Source organism: Syzygium oleosum, unplaced genomic scaffold (assembly GCF_021117445.2).
Source record: "Syzygium oleosum isolate NSW1041296 unplaced genomic scaffold, Sole_v2.1 Sole_v2.10, whole genome shotgun sequence".
NCBI classification, from domain to species: Eukaryota; Viridiplantae; Streptophyta; class Magnoliopsida; order Myrtales; family Myrtaceae; genus Syzygium; species Syzygium oleosum.
The window spans coordinates 11,135,573-11,148,605 of record NW_026607494.1 but is presented as its reverse complement, the minus strand read 5'-3'; the positions used below and the strand labels follow the sequence as shown (position 1 = coordinate 11,148,605).

General features: G+C 42.3%; 1 protein-coding gene, 1 non-coding gene and 1 pseudogene across 2 annotated transcripts; 2 read left to right on the top strand and 1 right to left on the bottom strand.

Moving 5' to 3' along the window:
• Positions 1 to 944: 944 nt before the first annotated feature.
• LOC115680082 (small nucleolar RNA R11/Z151) lies at positions 945 to 1,035 on the bottom strand. The gene has a single exon (XR_004005595.1). It is a non-coding gene; the product is annotated as a small nucleolar RNA R11/Z151 (small nucleolar RNA).
• Positions 1,036 to 5,378: 4,343 nt separating this feature from the next.
• LOC115679869 (uncharacterized) lies at positions 5,379 to 8,423 on the top strand. The gene is made up of 3 exons (XM_030603583.2): positions 5,379 to 6,255; positions 7,307 to 7,840; positions 8,198 to 8,423. Exons 1-3 carry the CDS (start codon positions 5,431 to 5,433, stop codon positions 8,309 to 8,311), a joined length of 1,473 nt encoding a protein of 490 aa, XP_030459443.1. The 5' UTR covers positions 5,379 to 5,430; the 3' UTR covers positions 8,312 to 8,423.
• A 939-nt stretch (positions 8,424 to 9,362) lies between these two features.
• Positions 9,363 to 12,696, top strand: LOC115679903 (cysteine-rich receptor-like protein kinase 10; annotated as a pseudogene).
• The last annotated feature ends 337 nt before the right edge of the window (positions 12,697 to 13,033 follow it).

The window sequence follows — 13,033 nt, the reverse complement described above, 5'->3', positions numbered from 1 at the left end:
TCCTAAGAGCTTACATTTCATCTTATGTGTGAAGGGTCTCCTATGAAATGTTGTGATATAGAGAAAATAAGTGTGCTAACAGCATCTCGAATGATTTGTCCATTTTCATCCGCCATACGTTGACCATATTCTATTCTATATGCATTTAATATTAGAATCTTCTGTTCGTCTGTTAAGTAATTATCCCACCAACCTTTTAATTGATCCATAAAGCCTGCAACTAGAAGATTAGCCACTGCATGATTCGAGACATCTCGCTGAGTTTTATAAACATTAGCACCCCTTTGATTGTGCCATCTCAAGTGATCATTGAATTTCTTTTTGTGAACTTGCTTTGACTATTGTTTATCTCAAATGGGAACTTCCGCTTGCAATTGTAGCTTGTCACCATCCTTGGGGCGGTATAGTAGAACCATTCTGTTCCAAATCATGGCAAAATTCTTAACAAGATTATAGATATAGAAACAAGATTTGTGAGCAAACTACTCCAACCTACACTAATAGCTAGAATGTCCCCGGCCTTTCAGGAACAAGAACAGGAGAAAGGACAACAAGATTTATTTTATTTTATTTTTTGGTCGAAGAACGGACAATGAAATTCAAAGATCTGTAATTTGAATTTCCAAGATCAAGTGGCACTGAAAACACAAAATCTCCTCTTCTTCTTCTTCTTCTTTTCTGTTAAATCTTCAAACCCAATAATTGAACTCAAATAAAGAGGGAAAAAAGAGACGAAGTATTATCGTTGCTCAGCGGAATGAGAAGTCGTTTATTGAAAGAATGAACTCGTGCAGGGATTCACTGCCCCCATCAACACCCTCTGCGAGTGCCTTCACCTCATCACTGCTTCTCTATCCCACCCAAAAGAAACGAATCAATCTTGTTTTCCAATGAAAAGACTTTGAAGAAATTGCTGTTGAAAAATTGATACTTCAAGAATGCAAGGGCTTCAGTATGAGTAACAATCAGATCATCGATGATAATAAGTCTCGCTGAAATCTGCTAAGATAATATTTGATTTAACATCACAAGCCCATCTCAATACCAGAAGCAAAGTCACAACAGAACATGACCTACGCCAAAATGCAATAATGGAGGAATCGATTTGAGTATGTCATGGAGAGTGGCAGGGTTAATCTTCAACTCCTTGGGAGCGAAAGCCATCAGGTATCATAAACTCTAGCCCACATACCGTTGCATCGTCATTGCACTCACGCCAAAAGATTTAACATGCGTTTGTTTCGCGGAAATCAAATGATTTTAAAATTTCTGTTCATTTTTTTTTTGGTCGTTTTCCACGTTTTGTGGTGGATGGGAACTTTATATGTGATAATGTTACTCTTCAATAGTAGGTGAACTTATACCTCACCTGCTCAACCAATATGAAATAGCTCTTTGCCATCTTGTCTGATTATAAATCCTTCTATTCTTTCACTGATTCAATAGTGGAGTATGTATGCCTCACCTGCTCAACGCAATGTAACATGAGATGAGATGGCTTTTTTTCTTTTTCCTTCTTTTCTAAATTTTAGGGATAAGTACATCAAAATTCTTAAAACTTGTTACGAAAGTGCAATCGAGTCCTAAAACTTTCAAAAAATGCAATCAAGTCCTAAAATTTATCACAAAAGTGCAATTGAGTTCTATAACTTTCAAAAGGTGCAATTAAGTCTTAAAACTTGTCACGAAAGTGCAAACGAGTCCTAAAATTTTCTAAAAGTGTAATCAACAGAATGACTTGATTAAATCAATTTAACAAGTTTTAGGACTTAATTATATTTTTTGAAAATTTTAGGACTCGATTATACTTTCGCGATAAGTTTTAGTACTTTTAATACACTTATCACTAAATTTTAAATCCCAGGCTACATATTTCGAAAGCTTCCATTTCCTTTAATCAAGGGTCTTTTTTTTGGGTTAATACCACGAAAAACCCTAAACTGGTACACTTGTGACAAATTTACCCCAAACTATTTTTTTGACCACAAAAAATCCCAAACTGGTATACCTGTGACAAATTTACCCCAAACTATTTTTTTGACCACCAAAAACCCCAAACTGGTACACCTGCGACAATTTTACCCCGACATAATTTTTTAATATTTTTGATTTTTTTTTTACTTTTTCTTTTCTTTCCTTTTTCCTTTCCTTTTTTTTTTTCCTTTATCTTCTTTATCTTCAACCTATGGCCGGTCGCCGGTCCAACAACCGGCCATAAGTTCAACCTCGCCAGTTGCCGATGAGGTTCGACCTCGCCAGTTGTTGGCAAGGGGTCGTCCTCGCCAGCGACGGCGAAATCCCAACCGTTCCGTCCGGTGATCGCGAAGCCGCATTGCTCCAAGCACGAAGCGTTTCTCTCTCGATTTTCCCTTCTCCGATTGGAGGGCCGGAGCCATGACCGACGTCTCTCTCAAGTGCGGCGACTGCGGCGCCCTCTTGAAGTTCGTGGAGGAAGCTCAAGGGCACGCCGAGCTCACCTCTCACTCCAACTTCTCCGAGTCCATCGAGGCCGTCCTCAATCTCGTCTGCAGCTCCTGCGAGAAGCCCTGTCGATCCAAGACGGTACGCCAAATCCCCGCCTTTTATGGCGTTCTGATCTGTTGTGCTCGCCATTGATTTGATTTCTGAGCGACGGCGAGGTCGGCCTCGCCAGCAGCCGGCGGGGGTCGAGCCTCGCCAGCGACGGCGAGGACGACCCCTCGCCAGGGGTGGGCAAGGCCAATCTCGCCCGGTTCTTGGCGAGGTTGGCCTCGCCCGGCGGCCCGGCGAGGGCCGACCTCCACGGCCCAGATCTACGGCCGGTCGCCGGCCGGCGACCGGCCATAAGTTGAAGATAAAGAAGATGAAGGAAAAAAAAAACGAAAAGGAAAGGAAAAAGAAAAGAAAAGAAAAAATTAAAAAATTAGGTCGGGGTAAAATTGTCGCAGGTATACCAGTTTGAGGTTTTTGGTGGTCAAAAAAATAGTTCGGGGTAAAATTATCACAGGTGTACCAGTTTGGGGTTTTTTGTGGTCAAAAAAATAGTTTGGGGTAAATTTATCATAGATGTACCAATTTAGGGTTTTTCGTGATATTAACTTTTTTTTTTTTTTTGCCTCATGATGATATTCTCGTCCTTCAAAGAAAGACATCTTGATAGAGACGGTTCTGTCGTGCCAATAAAAGGGCCGCTGCAACGTGAAAAAGCATCGCAGAAAAACATATACGACCAGCCCTCGAATTTGATGTTGGCCAAAGGGGCGACCTTACGAATCCGTGGTTTATATCAGCATGTTCAAAAGGTTAGACACTTGGAGAAATAAGAATTACCACCAACACATTCTAAAAGTTAGCATTGCTTCTTGAAAGATTGTCAATCACATTTGAGAAATCCAAGATTTCATCTGACCTATTTTCAGAAATCTCTTGGCAGATGAAACTCGACGATTCAATGGAACCGAGCAATCAAACAAGCGGAAGATAGCTTTTCAAAAATCCACCGTTCAGCGCGAATAATTTCACGTGAAAACCAATCATGAATTAGTGACGGAACTCGCACATACGAATATTCTAAAAGTACGGCGACGTTGATCATTCGCATCGTAATCTGACCAACATTGCTCATTTGCTATGGAGAGTTACGGTACTCTTTGATCAAAGAAGTTCAAAATTACAATTTTATGGTTTGTCAATGGGTTCTTTTGTCCATTTCTAGTAGTCATCCCACTAAAATTAACGCACGAACAAGAAATCATACTAAGAACTCGTTCACTAAAACGTCTTAATCTTGCGAGTAAATCAACTACTTTTGTCCTTCGATGCCAACCCAATTAAAATCCATAACCAACAAAGTGAAATTAATTTTCTTTTATGGAATTCATTATATTAGTAAGAAAACTATTAGAAAATGGGACAAAAGTCACCAAAAATCCTAAACTATGCTCACCAGGCCTTCTTTTTTTTATGTGCTGTGACAAAAAAAATCTCAAACTTGTACCTGTATCATACATTTAACCTCTGTCTAAGTTTTGTCAATGAGAACCATTAAAAAATCTTCCTACATGGACGCCAGCAAAGCAAACATTATTGACAGGAATAAAAACAACGTTTTTTTGGCTACAAAATTATTCAACGGAACCCTGACGGAAGGTATATGCATCAAATATGTATAAATTTGAGATTTTTTTATGCTACAAGAAAAAATTTATGATATATGTATCCCGGTAAATATAGTTGGAGATCTTTTCCTAAAAATTAAGGTCGGCCCTAGCCCGCAAAGACACGAAAGTAGAGGCTGGTGGCAGATGCGATCAGCGTGCGATGGCTTGAGAGTTGGTCCAACTACAAAGGCCACGTGTACGGCTAATTTGCTAACTTGAGGTTAACAAGTTCCGGTCTCCCTCTCTGTCTCTCTCCTTGTTTTTTCCTTATCGACCACTCCAACATCAAAAGACTTGAAAAGCTGACAAAAAAATTCGGTACAAAACCAGGAAAAACAAAACCACCTCCGCCTGTCTGGCTTTCTTTTCCTCCTCCATCATCGTTCTCTCTGTCTGCGCGCTTTGGCCCCGCTCGATGACAAAAGTCCCTCGTACCGCATGGGAAAGTTCAAACCTCGGGTAACAAGAAAAGATAAAACAATGGAGGATCAAATGAGACCCATCAAAGCTTTTGCCACGCCGAGACATCGGGTGTCCTGCTGTTTGTTTAGACTTAAAGAGGGAATTGCCCCATTGGGCGCGTATCGAAAAACAATTTATAGACTCCTGTTGCAATAAAGCTGTCGAGATACACATGTGAATTGTGTTAGAAAAAACTCACATCTTAATTAGCTTGGATTTGGATTCCCTATTGGCGATTTCCCTGGACGAAGGTGTCACACGTTGCGCTCCAAACAAAAGCGATGTACGATGATTAAATTTTTATATTTAGTTAGGGACTCGAGATGTGAATTCGAAGACGTTGGTCAGTGAAAACTTCCACACGCAAATGACAAAAGGAAGAGATTCCGAAATTTTCAACACCGTTGGCCATCTAACTTGTTCACATTCTGCACATCTCCACCTGCAATGGCCAGATTGGCCGAAGCCCCACGAGCTTTTTTCTTGGTATTAGATTAGTCATCCTGCCCTGCCTGCCTTCCTTCCTTCCTTCCTTCCTTCCTTCCCCGTTCTTTGGTCATCTAACTCCATACCCATCGCTTTTTTTAACTCCTTTCTTAAGTTCGTGTCTCTCTCGCCGCCAATTGCGCCCTCCATCAATAAGATTTTGCCGTACTTATAACTCTCCAAGACTCTCGCTTTCTCGTCATCACTCCACGTCTTCGTCTTCGTCTTCTTCTTCTTCTTCTTCTTCCTCTCCTCCTCCTTTGGCTTCGTCGTCGTTCGTCGTCATCGTCGTCATCGTCGTCTTCGTCCTTAAATTTGCGAGACGAGAACCCTAGTTTAAACCATGCAAATGCAACTCCTGAAGATACCCACCAAGCATTTTCTCTCCCCCTCTCGCCTCATCAACCTCATCCTCATCCCCTCCTCCCTCTACATCCTCTACCTCCTCCTCTCTCTCCTCTTCAGCAGCAGCCACCACCATCCCCAATCCTATGTGCGCTCCCTCTCGGCCGCGTCGCGACCCGGTGATCCCGCTGCCTCGACCTGTCCTCCTCCTCTCTCTCTCAACCACCTCGTCTTCGGCATCGCCTCCGACAAGAACTCCTTCCCCCGCCGCCGGCATTACATCGCGCAATGGTGGCGGCCCGGCCTCACCCGCGGCTTCGTCTTTGTCGACGCCCCCGTCCCCCCCACCGCCGGCAATGACACTCGCCGCCTCCTCCCCCTCCCTCCTATCGTCGTCTCCAAGGACACTTCCGGGTTCCGCTACACCAACCGTAACGGCCTACGCTCCGCCATCCGCGTGGCCCGCGTCGTGGTGGAGACGGTGGCGATGAATTTGACCGGCGTGAGGTGGTTCGTGTTCGGGGACGACGACACGGTGTTCTTCCCCGATAACCTGGTGAAGACGCTGTCCAAGTACGACGACGGGCTGTGGTACTACATCGGGAGCAACTCGGAGGTGTACGAGCAGAACCGGGTGTTCTCGTTCGGGATGGCGTTCGGCGGGGCCGGGTTCGCCATCAGCTACCCGCTGGCCCAGGTGCTGGCCAAGGGGTTCGACGGGTGCATGGAGCGGTACGCACATGCTTACGGGAGCGACTCGAGGGTCTACGCCTGCTTGACCGAGCTTGGTGTCGGGCTGACGCACGAACCCGGGTTTCATCAGGTATGTATCATCATGGCTCGGTTAGATTCAATTTAGTCTACATTTTGATATAGTGAATCAAACATTTCATTTTGCAATGAAATATTCATCGATCTGATTCAATTTCAAAATGATAATGTTGATCCGACGAGTCGATGAGGAGTTAAATATCTATTTGAAATTACATAAAGATAACGTAAACCAATTACCTAATCTAATTATCTAACTCTAGCTATTGATTTCAAAGTTGGTTTTTGTCTATTAGATTAGGTGATTGAATTTTATCAATTGCCCGTGTTAAGAACGACACTTGAGCTGAAAAGCGTACTTTGCAAGGTCCACTATCATAACTTGGTTTTTACCACGAATTTACCATGACACCTTCCACACGTTCAAAAACTATAGTAACAATCCAAACACTACTTCAGCCCGCTACTTAATTACCAACTTTGCGAAGTGATCTTTTCACAATTTTTTCCATAATTTTTATTTCATCTTCGTCAATTTCTCTTAGTGTTTTCCTTTTCGGCAATGTGTAATATGTGCATTGTTGGTTGGTCATCTTTTCAGAAATTTTTTTCCATTATTTTTATTTCATCTTCATCAATTTCTCTTAGTGTTCTGCTTTCCGGCAGTGTATAATATGTGCAATGGTGGTGGTATAATATATCCATGTCAAAAAAACATAGCTATGTTTACAAAATAAAACACAAAGAAAACGCGATAAATGTAGCAAAGAATTTCCTAAACTCGCGACTTACACGATTTATGAAGTTAGTGGGATATTTCATCGGCTCAGAATTTATTCGTTAAAATGAGATTTTTTATTATTTAAAACATACTAGATCAGTTACTAAATCAAGATAAGAATCTGGCATGTCACTTTTTAAATAAATTTAGTGTATCGATCCCAACAATTCTAGCATTATTTCCATTAAATATTTAATTGTTTTTTTCGGTCGAAAAAAATTTAAATGATATAGTAAATCATTTGATATTTAGACTCCATTTGTTTCGTGGAAAAAAGCATGATTTGGAAAATATTTTTCTAAAAACAATTGGTTATATACAGTTCGACGTCCGGGGCAACACGTTCGGAATCCTCGCGGCGCACCCGCTCGCCCCACTGTCATCCCTCCACCACATCGACTACACCGACCCGATCTTCCCCAACATGACCCGACCCGAGGCCCTGCGGCACCTCTTCTGGGCTGCCCAAGCGGACTCCCAGCGGCTCCTCCAGCAGTCGGTCTGCTACGACCCGTCGCTCTCGTGGACCGTCTCGGTCTCGTGGGGCTACGCGGTCCAGGTCTTCCCCCGCCACCTGCCGCTGACCGAGGCGGTCCGCGTGCGGGAGACGTTCCGGCAGTGGAAGAAGGGGAGCGTGCTCGCGAGGTCCTACGGGTTCAACACCAGGGAGGTGGAGCCCGACCCGTGTCAGCGGCCCGCCGTGTTCTTCATGAGCGGCGTGGCTTCGACGAAGGCTTGGATCAAGAGCGCTTACAGGAAACACGACGATGGCAACTGCTCGACCGACATGGCTTCGCCGAGGAAGCTCGACGAAGTGAGGGTCTACTCTAGCAAACTCGATCAGGATATCAAACAGGTACCTTCTCTTAGCAATGACATCAAAATTGCTCTAGTTATAAAAGTGATCTCATGGATGGTAAACGATTATTTAAGTAGGTGGGTCATATTCAAATGTGTGTCGAATTACTTGCAAGCGATTCGAGCTCCGTTACGAGTTCTAGTATAATGTCGAGTTCAAGTTCAATGGCAAGAGCTCGAGCTCGGCTTCGAATGTGCTCTGTTAATCCCGACTTGTGTCCTAGTCAAACTCGAACTTGTAGAAGACTTATATCAGGTCGAGCTCAGTTGTTGAGTATCATGCTCAATCGAGCTCAATGACACCCCTCATGAATGGCACTAGAACACTGACACTTTGTTCCTTTTCACTTCTCAGTTGCGGGCTCCCAGACGGCACTGCTGCGACGTTTTGCCTTCCTCCATTGGCGAAGTGATGGAGATTGCCATCAGGGAGTGCGGAGAAGAAGAATCGATCTTCATGCGTCAGTAGAATAGGATACACCGTTCTTTTTCTTCGGCTAATTTTACGAGCTGATTGTATTACTACAGTGTACATACTTTCCCTCAATCCATAATACAACCATACTGAAGATTACCAACCATATTTGTGTCGTATTAATAAATGCATAAACAGAAACATTACCGAAGTTCCGGGCTCTTTCTGCAAAATAAGTTCCTAGTACTGTTCTCATCAAACCGACACGGTATGGGAGGCAAAACATGAAAATTATATATATGAATTGGCAATCTGTGACCTGGTCATTCATCCAAGTACACTACATGTTGACCAACGAATCTTCCAGGCAAGTTTGACGTCACTGGCCTCTCGCAGAAACTTATATGGTACAAACTGATCTTTAGTCTGATTGGGCCCTAGTTAATCCATATCTTGCTAGATGGGATCTGGGAAAACCAAATCTAATTACATTCTCCACGATAGACACGTTACTTTAAGCATAATCTAGCTTTCTTGAATATTTAAAACAAGTTGTAAAACTGGATAACGGCCAACTCTGTCATTCTCGGGTGGGGGGCTTTGTTATATAATTGACTCAAGTAAGTCTTTGGATCAATATGAGAAACCGACTTTAAAAATGAGGCCGGCCAAACAGGAATATGAGTACAAAAACTCTCAAGCAAGCTAGCCACTTTTTCATGGAAATGAAGGTGGTGTCGTGTGAGGTTGCTATCTCGCAGTGTCCCTCCACCGTAATTACGTGGAAGCTTGTTTTACCGAAACATCCAAAAAATACCTTGTTCCAGTGTCTAGCCATTGATGACCAGCATAGTGATTGGTAGGTAACTGTAATGTATTTCTAGTAGATGAAGATTGTTCAACAGCTCAGCTTGTTCAAAATTGTCGGATGAGAACACAAATTCTCTCAATAAAAAATCTACCAAAGACGACCAAGGAATGCTATCAAGAGCTTCTGTCCAGATATACTGCATATTTAGGATCGCCGTGCCTACTGGTTTTACTGTTATGGTTGTTTAGCAGCTTTTGTCCCTTAACCAAGTTCATACCCCCTTCTAGTCTTCTAATGGAGAAAAGTGAAGTATGTGCCCTTCTCTTTGTTTTGTTCCTTGTTGAGTTTTTTGTTTCTAGTAAAGCTCAGGTTGAACCCATCTTCTCTTGCAATACTGCATATACTTTCGCTCCGGTGAGCGCTTTTGAGCTCAATTTGATTCATACTCTCGTTTCACTTGCCGCAAATGCTTCTGTAAGTGGCTTTGTTACTGCTACTACTGGCAAAGACCATGATGTGGTATATGGCCTAATAGAGTGTAGAGCTTATATGAACCAGGGAATGTGTCAAACTTGTGCTGATACCGCAGCCCATCAAATCCGCCAAATCTGTCCCAACCAAAAGGAAGCTTTCGCCGTGTACGAAGCTTGTTCGTTGCAGTATTCATATTGGCGCTTCTTCTCAACCGTAGATAGTAGTCTAAGATTGCTGCTGTGTAGTGCTTGTAACATGAGCGACCCTCTTTTTAACAGTGTTCTGCAGAAACTACTGAATAACGTCTCATCCATGGCTGGAGCAAGTCCTTCTAGAATGGCACTTGGGAACTCATCTTACAATGAAAACAGCATATATGCTATGGCACAGTGCATTGTTACCTTAGAGGACAGCGGCTGCTCTGCATGCTTGCAAGACCTTGCTGGTTGCATCCCAGCCTCATGTCCTGGCAAACAGGGTCTTAGGATGTTAGCTCTCAGTTGCAGTCTCAAATATGAGATATATCCAATTCCTCTGTATTATTTCCCATCACCAAGACAGCCTACTCCTCATCCACCTCCGTCGCCTTCGAGAAGCCGTCATGGTGAGTGGAATATTCTCCTAGACATAATAATAGCCACTTGCAGCAAATTGCTCTAAGGAATGCATCTCGCCATGATTATCTTTCTTTTCCTATTTGGGGAGTCACAGTCATATTTCTTGAACAGCATTTCAACTATCTAGGCATGAAGTACTCATCAAATTTCCCACTAAAAATGTAAGCAAAGCGGTGTGCTTGTCCAATGAGGTGTTGGAACTTGTTTCAGGTTACGAAGCTTCACAACATTGCACGTTTATCGAATGTGGTCTAAGAAAAATAGGTTTATGCAACAAATTAGGGTTGTAAGTAGGATTCTTCTAAAAAAGTACATGTATGAATTTCATGTCCTTCTGCCGTATCAGCATTTGCTCTTCAGAGATCTCTACCAATTCGTATATTACTGAAATCAATGTATTCTTTGATAACTGTGACCAAATTTCTTTCAAAAAGATTTGTGAATGCCTGATCAACCACTTCAAAATGATATGCTCGATCATGCAGGAAGTGACAGTAAAACAATCATCATTGCTGTGGTCATTCCTGGTGCTGCTGCAGTGGCAGTCATATCCATACTCTTCAGTTACTTCATTTGGAGAAGATATTCGACAATCTTGCTTGGTAATCAATACATTCTTAGAACTGTAAATCACTCAAAATGGCATAACAAGTTTAAATTTTTCTGGGATTTTGTCCATTCCAAGCCTCCTGTAGAGATAGTCAGTTCTAACTTCATCCAAATATTTAAGCTTGTTGTGCTTCAGATAGTGGTCATGATTATGATGGTAGCAGTGAAAGCATCGCATCGCTTTTCATCAGTTTAAGAACACTTAGGGCTGCAACGGACAACTTTAATAATGACCATAAGCTTGGACAAGGCGGTTTTGGTTCTGTTTACAAGGTACTCCTTACTCTCCGCCTAGCTAATGAGTATTCATTCTGTTCATTCTAATTGGCGCCATCGGAATGCGACTTTCAGGGTAGATTGCCTGATGGACAAGAAGTAGCTGTTAAAAGGCTATCAAGTTCCTCGAAGCAAGGTTTAGAAGAGCTGAAAACAGAAATTTTGGTGGTTGCCAAAGTGCTGCATCGAAACCTTGTGAGGTTGCTAGGCTTCTGCTTGGAAGAAGGGGAGAAACTTCTCGTCTACGAATTTATGCCTAATGGTAGCTTGGACAAAGTTTTGTTCGGTAAGAATCCTTTCAATGAGAGTCCTATATCATGGAAGGTTACTGTTCTTTCGCTTATGCATATTCATGTATGAAGGCCAATGCAGAAGAATCTTCCGTTCTCCATTTAAGCTACCAATTTGAGTCCTGTTTTTTCACGCTCATAATTATTAGCAAGCGCTTGATGCAGATCATTGCAAACGGTTTAATTTAGAATGGGAGGGACGGTACAAAATAATTGTTGGAATTGCTCGAGGCCTGGTCTATCTCCATGAAGATTCTCAGCTAAGGGTTGTCCATCGTGATCTGAAAGCAAGCAATATTTTGTTGGATAAGGATATGAATCCCAAAATCTCTGATTTTGGTTTGGCAAAGTTATCCTCTGGAAGCAAGGCTCATGGAAATACAGTTCGGATTGTGGGGACATAGTAAGTCGAGACTCCATGTTTGATTATCATCAATTCTTTAGATATTCAAGCGACAGAGACCAGCAACTTTGATCAGATTGCGAGACATTAATATTACAAATGCGTTCTATAATTTCATATTCCTTTCCCAGTTCTTGTTAATGTTGTCAGAGCTGATGTTCATTGAAGACTTTGTGACATCCATTTCCAGTCAATTGTTGCATGTCTATTGTTATTGCAAAATTGTGATCTTATCTTCACGTCACTCAAACTGATTACTTGTTTATCGTATCATCTATCAATGGAATGAAGTGGATATATGGCACCGGAATACGTTCAAAAAGGACATTTCTCCCCAAAGTCTGACGTCTATAGCTTTGGCGTTTTAGTGCTGGAGATTCTGACTGGTCGAAAAAACTCGAGTTTCAGCAATGCAATAAATCTTCCAAATCATGTAAACACATACAGCACTCCTCACTTTCCGGATCCGAGAGTTTTTTGACATTTCTGTGCATTTAATCTGTTCAATGTGTCGCAGGCATGGTATCATTGGAACAATGGCACAACATCAAAGATATTAGATCCGACCTTGGGCAACAATTGGCCAAGAGATGAAGTCCTGAAATGCATCAAGATCGGATTGCTTTGTGTTCAAGAGCGTGTTGCTGATAGACCTTCAATGTCTGAGGTGATCATGAAGCTCAGTAATTACAACGCCACACCTCCTGCTCTCACAAGACCAGCCTATAACGACCCTTGAAGGAATCCTAGTCCAGTGTCAGCAAAGGAAGGTGGTGGTGCATCTAAAACGGGTACATCAGTACAAGGGTTCCTGAATGATTTTGCAATTAGCTAATTGCATCCAGTATGGGGAGCGAAGTGCATAGTGCAAAGCAGCGACAGGGTAGATTTTAGAAATAGTCGTTCACCTTCTCTTTTTCCGTAAAGCCTACAACTTCCTATTTTTTAAGGCTTAAGAGCATAACTTTTGGTTGCTGGAAAAGGCATCTACGTCGCCACCAGTAAATGTGCAGGAGAATCAATTATTTATCCAGGGAGACTGACTACATACTATGTCTTTCTTTTGTCGGCCATTACACTGGTCAATCTGGTGGTTGTGTGATTGCTCTACATTCTAATGCTCCATAATAAAACCTCACCCAAAATTATGAAATTCCACCTGTTCTCACCTATTTATGTATGTTAAATGTACTGAATTTCTAGAACAGTGCCACAGCTTTCCTGCAGATACTCTTGCCTTTTTGGCAAGAAACTCTCTTTTTCCGGCAAACACAGCAGCATTTCCAGACTAAACAA

What these genes read in the sequence shown, in the direction of transcription:
- LOC115679869 (XM_030603583.2), top strand. Translation starts at nt 5,431, where the DNA reads ATGCAAATGCAACTCCTGAAGATACCCACCAAGCATTTTCTCTCCCCC. An exon ending in ACGAACCCGGGTTTCATCAG is followed by an intron (nt 6,256 to 7,306) that starts GTATGTATCATC and finishes GGTTATATACAG; the next exon opens with TTCGACGTCCGGGGCAACAC. An exon ending in TCGATCAGGATATCAAACAG is followed by an intron (nt 7,841 to 8,197) that starts GTACCTTCTCTT and finishes TTCACTTCTCAG; the next exon opens with TTGCGGGCTCCCAGACGGCA.